General features: G+C 38.4%; 1 protein-coding gene across 4 annotated transcripts in view; it reads right to left on the reverse strand.

Annotated features, from left to right (window-relative positions):
* The window catches only part of RPGRIP1 (RPGR interacting protein 1), a 106,085-nt gene that overhangs the window by 87,057 nt on the left and 2,158 nt on the right, over positions 1 to 16,870 (reverse strand). For 3 of the 4 annotated variants that reach the window (XM_084969291.1, XM_084969290.1, XM_084969287.1), the window contains 3 exons: positions 7,601 to 7,691; positions 5,092 to 5,138; positions 2,155 to 2,276 (listed from right to left, as the gene is read on the reverse strand). In XM_084969291.1, the coding sequence (XP_084825417.1) occupies positions 2,155 to 2,173 (19 nt within the window). In that variant the 5' untranslated portion in view covers positions 2,174 to 2,276; positions 5,092 to 5,138; positions 7,601 to 7,691. Of the gene's footprint in view, positions 1 to 2,154; positions 2,277 to 2,862; positions 2,933 to 5,091; positions 5,139 to 7,600; positions 7,692 to 16,870 lie in introns of all 4 variants that reach the window. The other variant, XM_084969294.1, reaches the window with a different exon arrangement.

Raw genomic sequence — 16,870 nt, forward strand, 5'->3', positions numbered from 1 at the left:
CTTGCTAAGTGGGTTAATGATCCGGCGTTGCCGTGAGCTGTGGTGTAGGTTGCAGACGCGGCTCGGATCCCGCGTTGCTGTGGCTCTGGTGTAGGCTGGTGGCTACAGCTCCGATTCAACCCCTAGCCTGGGAACCTCCATATGCCGAGGGAGCGGCCCAAGAAATAGCAACAACAACAACAACAACAACAAAACAACAACAAAAAAAAGACAAAAGACAAAAAAAAAAAAAAAAGAAAGTGAAAAGACAACAGAAATGGGAAAATATCTGCAAGTTATATATCTGTTAAGAGTTGTGTATTGGAAATTCGCAAAAAACTCAATTAAAAAATGAGCAGGAGCGGCCCAAGAAATAGCAAAAAGACAAAAAAAAAAATAAAAAAATAAAAAATGAGCAAAGGATCTGAGGAGACATTTTTTCCAGTGAAGATGTACAAATGGCTAATAAACACACCAAAGGTGTCCAACCTGATTATTCATTAGGTAAATGCAAGTCAAAACCACACACACACACACACACACACAAAGAATAAATTTAAAAAAGAACATGAGATACTGCCTCAATAACAACTTTCCTTCTTTTGCTTTTTGGGGCTGCACCCAGTGGCATACAGAGGTTTCCAGGCTAGGAGTCGAATTGGTGCTACAGCTGCCAGCCTATGCCACAGCCACAGCAACACCAGATCCGAGCCATGTCTGGAACCTACACCACAGCTCATGGCAACACCGGATCCTTAACCCACTGAGCAAGGCCAGGGATCGAACCTGCAACCTCATGGTTCCTAGTTGGATTCCTTTCCACTGAGCCACTATGGGAACTCCTCCATAACAACTGTTGATGAGGGTATGAAGAAACTGGAACTCTTACACATTGTTAGTAGAAATGTAAAAGTGTGCAACTGCTTTCCAAAATAGTTTGGCAGTTCCTCAAAATAACACAGAGTTACCACATGACCCAGCAATTCCCCTTCTAGGTGTATACCTAAGAGAAACGATACATCCACACAAAAACTTGTACATGAATGTTCATACCAGCAGTATTCATAATAGCCCAAAAGAGAAAACAACTTAAATGTCCATCAATTGGTGAGTGTACAAACAAAATGTGGTATTATTATTATTATTGCTTTTTTTTTTTTTTTTTTTTAAGGGTTGCACCCAAGGCATATGGAAGTTCCTAGGGGTTGAATCCGAGCTGTAGCCACTGGCCTACACCACAACCACAGCAATCCCAGATCTGAGTCTGTGATTTACACCAAAACTCACAGCAATGCCAGATCCTTAATTCACTGATTGAGGCCAAGGATTGAACCTGCATCCTCATGGATCCTAGTTGGGTTCGTTAAGCACTGAGCCATGAAGGGAAATCCCACAAATATCTTGAATGTTGTATTAATGACTGGCTTGTAGTTCTTTATAATTTTATACAAAAAAATTAAAATTCTTTATTTGATATAAAGAAAATAAATTATTTCAGTATATGATTACATATCAATGTATATTCATTATCTGATCAATGAACATTTATGTTGTTTCCATTTTCTGCTCTTATGAACATTGCTGCTATGAACATTCTGGTGTATGTCTCCTGGTACACACATGCAAAAAATCTCTGAAAATATTATACCCAGAAGTAAAGATGCATGTTCCACTTTACTAGATAATGCCAAGTTTTTTCCAAAGTGATTGCAACATTTATACATCTGTGGGCAGTGCATAAAGTGTCCTATCTTTGAAATAAAGCTTACAAAGGGGGAATTAAGTGAAAATAGAATTAATAGTAGGTATGAATAGGACTGATGAGTGGGAGAGTATGAACAAAGTAATAAAAATATCTTAAGGTGAGTGTGGAAAAAGCACTAGCAGGGCCTCACCCTTTCCTTTTAAATTGCCTACCTCTGCTTAGTGACAGTGAGGGCTAATCACATGGACAGATGAATGAGACCCACTCATTTGTTCTTGGCTTTTGCTGTGGTGTTTGTGGTGGTGGCATTTAGCTTCATCTCCTAAACCCATACAGTAAAAAATTTACTATAATATATGACTAAAACATTGAGAAGATTGAAGAAAAGAGCTGAGAGTAGAGCAGTGAAGGCTAGCAAGATACCCCACGATAACAGACTGAGAATTGTTTTCATTCTAAAAGGACTTTACCTTTCGATGCTGGTACCATCAGAGGTATCGAGTCTAGGTCTCTAACAGGTCCTTTAATGTATTGTCCACTGGAACATGAGATGTCATATCATCTCTCAAGCTGTGAGAGGTCCCACAGGACACTAAAATAAAGGAAAAGTTCAGCAAATTACATGCAACACTGGGATGCCTTCTGCAGGCTGTACTTAAAGTTACAGCAGGAATTTCTCAACACTTCTGTGATGGTATATGACATGTCAATCTTTTTTTTTGTAGTGGTGTGGATCATTCTATACTAAAGGGTAAGACCAAGCATTCGGTAATAATGACATCACTTATTCAAAATGAAATCAACTTTCTGATTATTGCATCGATGCTTATCATTTTGCACTATTTTTTTTTAAATACTGACATGGCCATATTCTGCTTTGTAAGTTAAATAACTGGGGAAATCCTATCTACAGAGTTACCTCAAAACTTTGTCAACACTCTTTTTCTGGCTAATAGTATCTACTGTCTTGGCTTTAAACAATACATACATATATGTTGTTGCCTCCAAAATTTTTATCTCCCGCTCTGACCTTCAGATTTGTACATTTTCTTGCCTTTTAATCATTTCCATCTGCACAACTGCTAGGTATCTCAAACTCACCTGTTTCACACAGGAATTTTAAGTTCTCTCTCAAACCTGATCTCCCAGGCTTTCTCTGTCTCCATAAATGGTCTTACCTTCCTACCAGTTCCTGAAGTCTTGATTCTTTCCTTTCTGTCATCCATTAGCAAATCCTCCAGGTACCTCCTAAAAAATATATTACCCTGTGTCCACAGCTGGTACTATAATTTTAGTCACCAGTGTCTCTTTCCTCAACTACCGTAATGTTTCTTAATGCTCCCCCCATTTCTTTCTCCAAGTCCCTCCCATCCATTCTCCCTGAAACATCTAGAGTGCTGTTTTAAAAACAGTCTAGGTCATAGCATTTCCTACTTAAAATTCTCCAGTGGTTTTCCTTTACATTTAAAATAAAATCTAAACTTTTTACTGTGGTTGGCATGGCCCTCTATGATCTGACCTTCCTTCTATTTCTCAGATCACACTCAGATTTTTCTTCCTCTATTAAATAATATTTCTTGCCACTGGCCTCTCTCTGAGCCTGAAACCAGGTTTCTTGCCTCAGGATCTTTGTACTTGGCTGGAAAGTTCTTTCCCTTGCTCTTCACATGGCTTGTTCCTTCTTATGCTTCAGTCTCTCAGCATCTTTTCATCTGCCAAGAGGACTTTCTCTGACTTCATAACTAAAGTGAGTACTTCTTCAGTAATATTCTCTTATGTAATCCTGGTAACACCTTCTTACTCAGAAACTACCTTCATTTATTTACACTTATGTATTGTCTCCTCTCACTAAAATAGAAGGACTTTGAGAGGAGAAAATTGGTTTATCCTATTTACCTCTATTTCCCAGCACTTGAACAACTCCTAGATTTTAGTAGGCACCTAATAAATATATAATGAACAAGCAAATAGGTGAACGAATAAACAAACTAAGAGAATGACACTGAGCAACTGAGTCAAATGGTCCTGAAAGTTTCCTGTCTTTGATTTTAGTCTTTTCTAAGGCCTATCTCTTCCTGCCCTTAGGTTCTGTAGGAGAGACTATGCTCTGTACGAGAAATTCCCCTTTTCGCTGCAGCTAGCTTGATTTGTCAACTGAAGAAGCTTGTTTACAAGCTTATTTTGAAAAAGCAGAAAAATACAAAGAAGAAGGTAAAAAGCATGATAGAGAAATTCTATCACTGGGAGAAAACATTAACATTTTGTTGATCTATATTTTCCAGGCAATTTAACTTGAATTGAGTCATCCATATTCTGTTCTGTGATGTTTCTTTTTTTTAAAAACCGCAATGAGTGGAGAACATCTTTCAAATGACATAATTTTAAATGGATTTCTATATTGAGGAAGCTGACAATCTCCCAAAAGTTGATATGCTTTCACACTTTAAACAGACCTAAAATAAGAACAGAATCGAAGCAACCAAGGCATCCATTTTGTTTTAAAGTTGGTCCCTCCTATTGAAGGTAGCATTTGTAGGTCTGCTATGTCACTCCATTTTCTCAGTATCCTACTGCAGAGAAGTATGGAAAAGGAGGGGTAACAGCATCACAGACCTCATCTGGACCTGAAGCCATTTGCAAAATTGTAGTGGAGGAAGAGATGCTGTGGTTCTTTAGTATCTGGACCCAGAGGAGATTATTCTGATTTATGGCCATTCCAAATTACACCACCAAAGCTGAAGAGCATTGTGGAGCCACTGGAAAACACCACTCAAAAGTGGTCAAAGAGACACCAACATCAAACGCTTTGACTGACATGTGGAATCTCAAGAAAGGACAGACGGAACTTCTTTGCAGAACAGATGCTGACTCAGAGACATTGAAAAACTTATGGTCTCCAGAGGAGACAGTTTGGGGGGTGGGGGGATGTGCTTGGGCTGTGGGATGGAAATCCTGTGAAATCAGATTGTTATGATCATTATACAACTACAGATGTGATAAATTCATTTGAGTAATAAAAAAAATGGAAAAAAAAAAAGTGGTCAAAGAAGCTCTAAGAATGAGAGGGAGGTTATGAGAATGCCAGAAAACTCAGAAGAGATTGTCAGTGAAGGTGTGATGAAGGGATATCCAGATCCAATGAAATGACCAGATTTAATCTCTTCAGAAAAAAGGAGTGGAAAGTAGATGTAAGAAAGAAGAATTCATTAATTCTTTTGCACTTGATAAAACGAAAGAAAAAGAATTCTGTTGCAGTTATACTCAAAATTGCAGTGCCCTAGGGCAAGGGTAGGTGAAGGAGGGTAAAGAATAACTCTTTTAATAGCGATAATTGAATAAAGGTAGTGTGATGACATCAAAAATTAAAATTATATAGCCAGCTCCCCTTGCTATGATTTTATACTCACCTCTGTTTCAATTTGGACAGAATGAACTGTAAATAGGGGTCAAGAACCTAGGAATGAGAAAGACACGGATTCATATCTTTCTTTTGCTGTGTGACCATGCACAAGTTACTTAACCACTCTGCTTATTTTCCTTATCTATAAAATGGCTTACCTCATATGGTTACGATGAGGATCAATCGAGATAAGGCTTATAAAAAGCTTGCATGTTTGGCACTTAGTACAGGATCCACATTAGCTTAATGCTAGCTGTTTTTGTTGTTTTAACTGAACTAGTCTCTGACAAATTGATACTTAACATTGCATTTATCAATCTGTTAATGACATATTATTATATATGTAATTTTCTTGTGTATTGGTTAGTATAAGTTACTTCTCTATACTGTTTATATACCATGTGCGTCTTCACTAGTTGATAAGCTCTTTTCTTTTCTTTTTGGTTTTCTTTGTATGTTTTCTTATAAGCTCTTTTGAGACTATCTTTGTATATACAGTACCTAACAGAGTGCCTGATATCTGCAGATATGTAATAATTTTTTAACCAGTGAATTATTATGACATGAGATTGTTGTAGAAATTATTTTCCTTTTTAGAGTCACTTTTAATAATTTTAAAAGTTTTGCACTAATTCTCCCCCACCTCCAAGAACACAGTGAAGTAAGAGCCACAATGGATTTGAGTAGGAGAGAAAAAGAAGAAAAATGTAAAAATTGGGTGGAAAAATCTGCTCACAAGAATGTCAGTAGTGTTTCAGTAGAGCATAGGAAATGATGCTGCAAAAATACTCCCATCGTCTAAAATTCATGGATTAAGTGGGCCTACTTGACAAAATATAGAAGTAGGGTTTTAATTATTTCAAATTTAATATGGATTGGGAATTCAGGTCTTCCCATTGCATGAAAAGTTAACTTTAACAGGCTCAATAAACAGTCAAGTCCCTAAAAGTGGGGCTGCAGTTGGCCTCCTTTGATTTGAAAATCTGGGGGAAGGAAGGGACAGAGTGTGAATAGCCTCTTAAAGAAAATAGTTTTACAGTGAGTGAGGGAACTCAGGAGGAGCTGATCTGATGAAAGGGGATAGAAGCAAAGGAGGTCTAAGCATTGAGAGAGAAACTTGGAACAGAGATAAAGAGAAGCTATGGAGCAAGGGGTAGGCTCTGTAATTGTAGCATTGGTTGTGTGCATGCTCAGAAAAGATGATAGGAACTCCTGGATTTTGAGGTTAACTTAATTTGACAAATGTTACTGTGTGCCCATTTTGTGCAGTTGCTACGAAAAGCCATTGCTCTTAGGAAGTGCATAATTAATGAAGAGAGGAAATGAGAAAAGTACAATTTTAACTATAAGGTAGAATATAAAAAGTTAGAAAAACAAAGCAAAATGAGAGTGTAAAGGAAGACTGAAATTCGCATTTACTTGATGGGTCAGATAAAGGGAGGGTTGTTGGAGTTTGGGGAGGATTTTGGCAGAAAGAGGTACAGAATGTTCTATACAGATAGAGGACAGTTGAGAAGAGTCATGGATGGGCAAAGAGCAGGGTAGTCTTTGACAGTAGCAGGCAGGCATAACAAGTTTGAGAAAGAGTTGTGGGAATAAGTGAAAGGAAGTATATTTTGGAAGACTTTGCATTTAAATTAGAAGGGCTGTACTCATTCTGCAGACAAAGCGTGGGAATTACACATTTTTGAGCACAAGAGCAGCAGAGTTGGAGCTGTGGAAGGCCTTTGGGAAGATTCATCTGGCATTAATGAGTTAGATAGGCAGAGAGGAGGAGCATTAAGATATTGCTGAGGTTCAGGCAAGTGGCCTTGAACTAAGAAGGACAGTGGCAGAGGGATGGAAGAGTGGAATAGATCATAGAAGACTGGGGAAGGAGAATCAAAAGACTTGCGAACTAGGAGTTCCCGTTGTGGCGCAGTGGTTAACAAATCCGACTAGGAACCATGAAGTTGCGGGTTTGATCCCTGCCCTTGTTCAGTGGGTTAACAATCCGGCGTTGTTGGTGTAGGTCGCAGACGCAGCTCGGATCCCGTGTTGCTGTGGCTCTGGCGCAGGCTGGCGGCTACAGCTCCGATTAGATCCCTAGCCTAGGAACCTCCATATGCTGCGGGAGCGGCCCAAGAAATGGCAAAAAAAGACAAAAAAAAAAAAAAAAAAAGACTTGCGAACTAGTTGGATGTGGGATGGAGGTAAGAGGTGACAGTTTCCTGCTGCGGCACAGCGGGATCGATGGTGTCTCTGAAGCACTGGGATACAAGTTTGATCTCTGATTGGCACAGTGAGTTAAGGGTCTGGCATTGCAACAGCTCGGTTCGAATATGATCCCTGGCTCTGGAATTCCATATGCCACAGGGCAGCCAGAAGAAGGAGAAAAAGAAGAAGAGGGTGACAGGATTAAAGATAACTTAATCATATTATGTCTGGATGCCTGGGAGACTGGCACAATACAAAATTAATAAATTTATTTCACTCTTCTCCAAGACTATATGTATGTGTATTAGAGATAAACTTACAGTTCTTGCTTCCTCCAGAGAGTTCTTTTTAATTCTTCTCTCTGACTGCTCTGGTGTCCTCTAGTTCTACAGAATCCTCTTGCCCTCCTGGCTGGTTGGGAGAGGAGTTAATACAGTTCTGTTTAGCTCTTAAGATATTAACTCTTCGTAGATCACAGCTTGAAGGTTGTGCTATTTCTCTAGGCGTTTTGTGGTTAGAGAAAGAGCAGCTAAGACATTCTTTAACATACCAACTTCTCAACCAAAACTAAATTTGGAAACGTATTTATTTGATTTGAGATGAACAAGATTAACTTAAATTTTTGGTGTTGGGACAATGATCTTTAAATCCCTTCCCGAAGGTAAACAACAGTGGGAGATTTACTAGACCCTTGAGATAGCTCTTTGAAGGCAACAAACTCTGCTCCATTGCTGGGGTCAATGTGCCTCCTCAATGCACATGTGCCAGGACCCTCTCAAGTAAAAGAAGGTGTATATCCCATTTCACTGTGACCATTGTTTCCGAACCACATAGTGGGATGTAATAAAGCAACACTAGAACTTGATATTTGAAAATTAAAAATTCTGCATGCTGGAGTTACTGTTGCAGCTCAGCGCATTAAGAGCCCAGCTAGTATCCATGAGGATGTGGATTCAGTCCCTGGCCTTGCTCAGTGGGTTAAGGATCTGGCATTGCCATGAGCTGTGGTGTAGGTCAGCAGCTGTAGCTCCAATTTGATCCCTAGGAACTTCCATATGTTCCAGATGCAGCCCCAAAAGAAAAAAATCTGCATGCTGGTCACTGCATTCATATTATATTTTATGTGAAATATAGTCTCAATTGCTCTATGAAATCCTCTTTGCTATGAACACTCAGTGTATAGATTCAAAAGGGATTACCAGGAGGGTGAGCACATGTTTAATGGGCCCTGTGTGGTTCCATAACAAAGCAAAATAAAATAAAATAAGGTGGACAATTAGAAAGTATTAAAATTACCTGGAATATATAAATCTCTTAGTGAAAACAGGAAAACCCAACATAATATTTTCCCAAGTGGTTTTTTTTTTTTTTTTTTTTCAGGGCCACACCTGCAGCATATGGGCTCCTAATCCTAAACCCACTGAGAATTCATACATCAAAGATCCTTAACCTGTTCCTTAATCCACTGAGCAAAATCAGGGATTGAACCCACACCCTCATGGATACTACTCTGGTTTGTTACCACTGAGTCACATACTATTTTCTGAAGTTTAGGTGACAGAATTATAAAACCTGGCCTTTTCTGCACCCAAGATGGGTATTAACTAAGAAATTTCTCAAGGATCTTAGGTCTTCTCTCCTTTTTTGGATGATCTAATCATAAATAGACCTGGAAAGAATTTTGAAGTAGGTCACATGTGTGTTTGATGATCTTGTACTCTCCTTTCTGAGTCTCTGGTTTTTGTTGATTTTTTAAAAATTTCCTTCACTTTGCTGTACACCTTAAACCAATACAACATTGTAAGTCAACCATGCTCCAATAAAATTAAATTTTAAATTTTTTTGTCTTTTTAGGGCCACACTCTGTGACATATGGAGGTTCCCTGGCTAGGGGTTGAATCGGAGTTGTAGCCGCTGGTCTACACCACAGCTATAGCAATGCCAGATTCAAGTTGTGTTTGTGACCTACACCACAGCTCATGACAACGCTGGATCCTTAATCCACTAAGTGAGGTCAGGGATTGAATGTGCGTCCTCATGGATACTAGTCATGTTCATTAACTGCTGAGCGACAACAGGAACTCCCCAATAAAACTAAATTTAAAAAATTTCCTCCTACCCTTTTCAGGCAACCAGTTACCTCCTGTTTTTTTCCTCCCTGACATTCTCATTACATTTTAGAATGAATTTGCACCATTTGATATTTTTTCTCTAGGCTTAATGTACTTCTAAACATAGAATGTAAGGCTTTGACCCATATTAAAGGAATTCCAGTCATTAAGAAGGAGTTGGAGGAGTTTCCCTGTGGCACAGTAGGTTAAGGACCTGGCTTTGTCACTGCAAAGACTTGGATCACTGCTGTGGTGCAGGTTTGCCTTTTTTTTTTTTTTTTTTGGTCTTTTTTCTAAGGTTGTAGCATATGGAGGTTCCCAGACTAGGGGTCTAATCAGAGCTGTAGCTGCTGGCCTACGCCACAGGCACGAAAACACCAGATCTGAGCCGCATCTGCGACCTACACCACAGCTCACGGCAATGCTGGATCCTTAACCCACTGAGCAAGGCCAGAGATTGAACCCGAAACACCATGGTTCCTAGTCAGATTTGTTAACCACTGAGCCATGATGGGAACTCCTGTGGTGCAGGTTTGATCCCTGGCCCAGAAACTTCCACATATCACAGGTGTGGCAAAAAAAAGGAGTTGGAGGAGATATAATAGCAGTCTTCAGATACAAAAGTAATACCATGAATGGCAGACATGAATAGAAAAATGAAAAGAAGAAAATGAAATGTATTAGTAATCCTAACACTCAGAGATGACTACTGTTATCCTTTTGATTTATGTATGCATAAAGCCGTATATAACATTTAAAATAAAATAAGATCACTTATTTCTTTAATTTATTTAAACATTTTTTAATTTAGTAAAGTACACATGAAATTTACTACCTTAACTATTAAGTGTATGGTTCAATAGTGTTAAGTATTGTTAAAAAAAAAATTCAACTTGAGTAAATTTTAAACATCTTGTTGGTTTTATTCAATGATTCATCAATCAGGCAGCATCCTACCTAGCAGATAGAAAGGAGCTCTGAGGAGCTGTACAAAATGAAAGACTATTATAAGCAGGGGGAAAGGGAAGAAGGAACTTGTACTATACAAAAGAGTGGTTGGTTATTGCAAGATCACTTTCCTTTAGAGGATAACAGGAGTCTATCAGGCAGATTACCCTAACAGACTTGTTTAAGATTCCATTTTGGTGAGGGAGCTGAATCTGTAATTAAGTCAAGCCCTGGTTTGGTGACATGGGGCTTAGCATAGCAACTACCTTTGGGGCCCTGCTGTCTTGTTTTGGGGGTTTTATTTATTTATTTATTTATTTATTTTAGGGCCACATCCACGACATATGGAGGTTCCCAAGCTAGGGGTCAAATCCGAGCTGAAGCTGCCAACCTACGCCACAGCCACATCAATGCCAGATCTGAGCTGCATCTGCAAACTACACCAAAACTCACAGCAACATGGGATGCTTAACCCACTGAGCGAGGCCAGGGATCGAACGCAAAACCTCATGGTTCCCAGTCGGATTCGTTTCTGCTGCACCACGATGGGAACTCCCCTGTTGTCCCATTTTTAACAGTATATTCATGTTGCTGTACAATCAATCTCCAGACCTTTTTCGACTTACAAAGCTGAAACTCTAAACCCATTAAACAACTCCCCATTTTACCTTCCCCTCAACTCTTGGCAACCACCACTTTACTTTCTGTTTCTATGAGTTTGACTATTCTAGATCATTTATTTTTTAAAAAGTTTTAATTTTTCAATACCCAATGTATAATGCAAATGAACATGTAAAATATTAAATATTCGATTTTATTTTATAATTTTAAATGGCTATTCTATAAAAGTATCATAACTTATTTAATCAATGCCCTATTTATGATGGGCATTCAGATTGTTTATTTTTTGCCATTATAACTACAATGCATTAAAAATCCTCATAGATATATCTTTGCTTCCATCAATGTTTATTTTTCTAAAATGAATTACTAGAAGTAAAATTGCTGAGTCAAAGAGAGCCCATAAACATAATATAAGAAAGGGAATATATGTATATGTATGACTGGGTCACTTTGCTGTTTAGCAGAAAATGACATAACATTGTAAATCTTGTTTACACAACATTATACACTTCAATAAAACTTAAAAAAGAAAAAGCTTTAAAAAAAGGAGCGAGAGAGAGTGAGAGTGAGCCCATATTTAAGGTCTTATTTCCAAACTGTCCAACCAACTTTCAGAAAGGTCATACCAATTTACACTCCTATCAGCAGTATATATTTCTTCTCATCTTAATATCAGGAGTGGAGTTCCCGTCATGGCGCAGTGGCTAACGAATCCGACTAGGAACCATGAGGTTGCGGGTTCGATCCCTGGCCTTGTTCAGCGGGTCAAGGATCCAGCGTTGCCATGAGCTGTGGCTCTGGCGTAGGCCAGTGGCTACAGCTCCGATTAGACCCCCTAGCCTGGGAACCTCCATATGCCACGGAAGCGGCCCTAGAAAAGGCAAAAAGACAAAAAAAAAAAAAAAAAAAAAAAAATTAGCATCTTTTAAAAAAAACCTGTCTTTTTCTTAGGTGAACGTAATAATTCACTGTGCTTTTAATACACATTTGATTGCTATTGGCCTTGAACTTTTAAAAAAACTTGTTATTGTATATTTAAGCGTCCCTGATGCGTTACGGGTATTAGATTTTTGCATGTTTACTATTACAGTTGTTATACTTCTGTTGTAAGTGTAATTATTTTGAAACAGACTTAAGGAAGTTTTTTGCTTTTTTTTAAGGGCCTCACTTGCAGCATATGGAAGTTCCCAGACTAGGTGTCATACCAGAGCTACAGCTGCTGGCCTACACCACAGCTGCAGCAACACCAGATCCTAGCTGCGCATCTGCGACCTGCACTGCAGCTCTGGGCAATGCCAGATCCTTCACCCACTGAGCAAGGCCAGGTATCAAACTCGAATCTTTGTGGATACTAGTCAGGTTTGTTTTTGCTGAGCCACAACAGGAACTCCAAAAGTTTTTTTTTTTGTTTTTTTTTGTCTTTTGTCTTATTAGGGCCACACCTGCCTGCATATGGAGGTTCCCAGGCTAGAAATCTGATTGGAGCTGTAGTCGCTAGCCTAAGCCACAGCCACAGCAACCCTAGATCCAAGCCATGCCTGTGACCTACACCACAGCTCAAGGCAACACCGGATCCTTAACCCACTGAGCGAGGCCAGGGATCGAACCCACAACCTCATGGTTCCTAGTCAGATTCGTTTCCACTGCACCACAACGGGAACTCCCAAAAGTATTTTTTAACATCATGGAAAAGTTTTATATACTAGACCTATGCTATCCAAAATGCAAGCCACCAGCCACATGTAGTTATGAGGTACTTGAAACGTAATTAGTGTGACTAGTGTGTTATTTCCTTTTTTTCTTTGTTTTAAAAAACAACTTTATTGAGGTATATTTTACACATGCCTATTTCAGGTGTAAAACACTGTTGTTGTTGTTGTTATTTAGTAACTTCAATGACTAATGCACCCATCACCATAAATCAGTTTTAGGACATTCTCATTTCCCAATTTTATTTACTTTAAATTTGAAAACAGATGCTTGATTTAGTTATTGGAAACCTTATTCACACAAGCTTAATAAAGCTTTCTTTTGCTTTTCAGGACTCAGATAAAAGGGACTTGAATGATCTCTTCTCCATTGCTTGAAACTGCCTGGGTAAATTTTATAATGGTCAGTCATATGAATGATAATTACTACATGAAACAAAATTTCATATTTGAAAGGATTTGAGCGAGTTCATACAGTATTTTTATAATATTTAGATGTTGATGCAAAAGGTCAGTTTCTACCATCATAGTAAAGTAAGCACTAATTATGAAATGTAAGTCTTGTCAACTGAAAAGCACTTTGTAAGCTGTACAAAGATTAGCTTAATGAAAAATTACCAGAGGATAAAATCTTGTGCTTCAGAGCCAGAAGGAGAACAGATGGCAAGTGTGTTAAAGAAGGCTTAACCTATAAGAAACCAGATTTAGGTCATTGCTGGGATGAAAATTAGAAAAGAAGCAGCTAAGACAAAAGAAAAAAAAATGGAGAAAACATTTAGCAGGAAGGAGAAAAAAAGAAATTGAGGAAATAAGAAATAGGAAGACTTCTTAAGTCATTTATTTTCACATCTCCTTGAAGGGTCTGTGGCCTATATTACATAGATACCATAGCACCCTGTACTTATCTCTAGTAGCATTTGATACAATTTATTATAAGCAATTAATTAAATAATTATTCATTTAATACTTTGTTCTGAAGATCAGGGACTACATCTATTTTGTTTACTTCTATGTTCTCGTGTCCTGGCATAGTATTTGGCACAATGCTTATTACATAGCATGTACTCCATAAATATTTAATAAATGAGTAAGCTTTTTCCACTGTGGCAAATCTTACATTATTAATAACTATGGAATGGGTATTTGCACCCACTCTAAAATCAGACTTCCTATAGTCAGAATCTTAGCTCGGCTGTGCTACCTTAGGCAAATGACTTAACCTCTCTGTGCTTTAGTTTCCACATCTTTAAAATGGGGATAATAAAACTGCCAAATGAGGAGTTCCCTTTGTGGTTCAGAGGTTAATGAACCTGAGTAGTATCCATGAGGTTGCAGGTTCAATCCCTGACCTTGCTCAGTGGGTTAAGGATCCGGTGTTGCCATGAGCTGTGGTGTAGGTCTCAGACGTGGCTCGGATCCTCTGTTGCTATGGCGGTGGCGTAGGCCAGCAGCTGTAGCTCTGATTAGACCCCTAATCAGAGCTTCACTCATATCTGCGCAATAAAAGCTACCTATTGTTTTTATTATTATTAACACAACAGTGTCCAATAATACTTAAAATCAAATACTACTCAATCTCAAAACCACTAGATGTCATGATTCTGAATTGCTTTTTAAAAAAGAATACCATGCTTAAAAAAAAAAATTTTTTTTTTTTTTTTAAGTGCCACACCTGCGGCATATGAAAGTTCCCTGGCTAGGTGGAATCAGAGCTGTAGCTACCTGCCTACACCACATCCATAGCAACATGGGATCTGAGATTCGTCTGCAACCTATACCACAGCTCACGGCAATGCTGGATCCTTAACCCACTGAGTGAGGGCAGGGATCCAACCCTCGTCCTTGTGGACACTAGTTGGGTTCATTACCGCTGAGCCATGATGGGAACTCCCTGAACTGCCTTAATCTTTCCAATTTTTTCAGACTTTGTGGATACAGATTTTTTCCTTGCTTTTTATTTATTTAATTTACTTATTATTTATTTTTTGGCTGCTCCCATTGCATACAGAAGTTCCCAGGCCACAGATCAAACCATTGTCACAGCAGTAACCCAAGTCACAGCAGTGACAATGCTGGATCCTTTAACCACTAGGCCACCAGGTAACTCCTATTTTTCAAGTTTTAAGGGTTTTTGTTATTAAGAAAAGATGAGGAGTTCCAGTCATGGCTCAGTGGAAACAAATCTGACTAGCATTCATGAGGATGCAGGTTTGATCCTTGGCCTTGCTGTGGCTGTGGTACAGGCCAGCAGCTACAGCTCTGATTCAACCTCTGGCCTGGAAACCTCCATATGCTGCAGGTGCAGGCCTAAAAAGGCAAAAGAAAAAAAAAAAAAAAAAAGGAAAAGATGAAAAAGCCCATGATTACAGATTATAGATAACATTTAGGTAATAATAAATCCATAAATCCATATATGCCTTTTTATTAAATCTACACCAAATAGTTAAGAATGGATGTTTTGGGGGGACAGATGACATAGAAGCTTTCACTTTTTCTATATTTAAAATTTTTACAACAATCACAAATTATCAGGAAAAAAACAAACAAGGTATTTCCATTTGGAAAGCTCTAAAATAATGAGAGAAAAAAAAAAAAAAAAAACACTAGAAGCCTTGAGAAGATGTATATCCAAACAAAACGACCAGTAATTTTATTAGCAGTGCATAAGATCTTTTTTGTAGAACTAGGCATAGAGTCTTGCAGAGGGGCTAACACTGATAGATAATGACGGGCCAGGTAGGGAAGAGCTGCAGATGAAACAATGAAAATAGAGGACTGGAAGAGACAGCTATTATAAGATTTTAGTGTGGGAGTTACACAATAAAAGTGAATGCTTTCAGATGATCACCATGACAGCAGTTTGCAAGACCAGCCTGGGGGACAGACTCAATGTGGGAGAAACAAGATGCAAAGAGTAAGGGTCTTGAAAGTGGTGTGTGGTATCTTTATGTCATTTTTCAGGTAGAATACGTTTGCCTGCATAAGACAGATTGCAAATAGTCAGAAATGTCTCACTCCTCAAATTAGTGTAAAGAAAGATAAAGCAGTGTTGGGCATCAGAGGGTTTTGTGAAGTTTTAAGTGCTTTGTCTGGATCCATCAGAGACCACCTCCTCACTCTGCAGTGGAAGATGCTTATAATATCATTCTTGGTTAATGAAGGATGTAGAGGAGGAGAGGCAATGATGATTGTGCTAGTAAAGTCCTATTTGACTTGTTGAATGGAATAAGGTAGATAACTAGGTAGCTGAGTATATGTAGGATGAGAGATATTGAGGACAATATTTGGCTACTAAGTTAAAGCAAATTGGGCATTTCATAGCTGTTGTGGCTTTTCTTCTCCTTCTCCTACTTGACAGGTGGCTTAGAGCTGGGAAGAGGGAAGGTTGTAGGGGATACATTATTCTGCAATACATCCAAGCCATATAAAACCTTCTTCAAAGAGAATTACTTCTTGAATTAAAGACAAAAGTACAATTTTGGTTTTTTCCTTACCCAAAGGTTAGAAGTTGCTTCTGTTTCCTTATCTCTTCCCCCACTTCTACTCCATTACCGGAGTCTGGCTAGTGACTTTCTTTCTAATATACAAAGCCATCCAATAAAAATACTCAACTTTAGAAGTATAAGGGTGTATAGAGTGAGCAGAAGAGATAAGGGGAACTTCCTACTTTCCATTTCACCCACCTAGGCTTACTGAGCCTTAAAGCCAGATAGTCATGAATGTTTGTCAACATAGTACTTTGCATTCTGCTTTGTATTATGCTATTTTTACACATGTTTTTCTCATCCTTTGTAAATTCAAGCTACTTAACAGAGGGGCTAGATGTTAATTCCTCTTGTATTCTCCATGTCCACCTCACCTAGCAAAGGAGTGAACTTGAAAACATAAGTGCTGCCTCTTAAGTAATTCTTTTGCACCAAATACAGAGTTTGTTAACAAGCAGGTCATGGCAAAGATTGTGCAGTAAAACTGATTTCTGGTACAATGAATTTAAGTAGTTTTCATTAACATTTTATAGACATTTTTCTTCTATGAGAACAGTGAGTAAATAAAACATGCTAGTGTTTATTTTTGTTTAGTTACTTAAGAATTACATGAATTACATGTCAACCAAGCTTCATCTAGGTCCCTCTGAGTAACTGCTATAAAAAAATATTTAATTTTAAAAAAGGATAGTCTGGGAGTTCCCGTCGTGGCT

The sequence above is a fragment of the Sus scrofa genome, chromosome 7, assembly GCF_054392235.1.
Source record: "Sus scrofa isolate SSC_HxYL_T2T_F1_AM1 chromosome 7, Sscrofa_HxYL_maternal_Yorkshire_Landrace_v2.0, whole genome shotgun sequence".
In the NCBI taxonomy this organism is placed as follows: Eukaryota; Metazoa; Chordata; class Mammalia; order Artiodactyla; family Suidae; genus Sus; species Sus scrofa.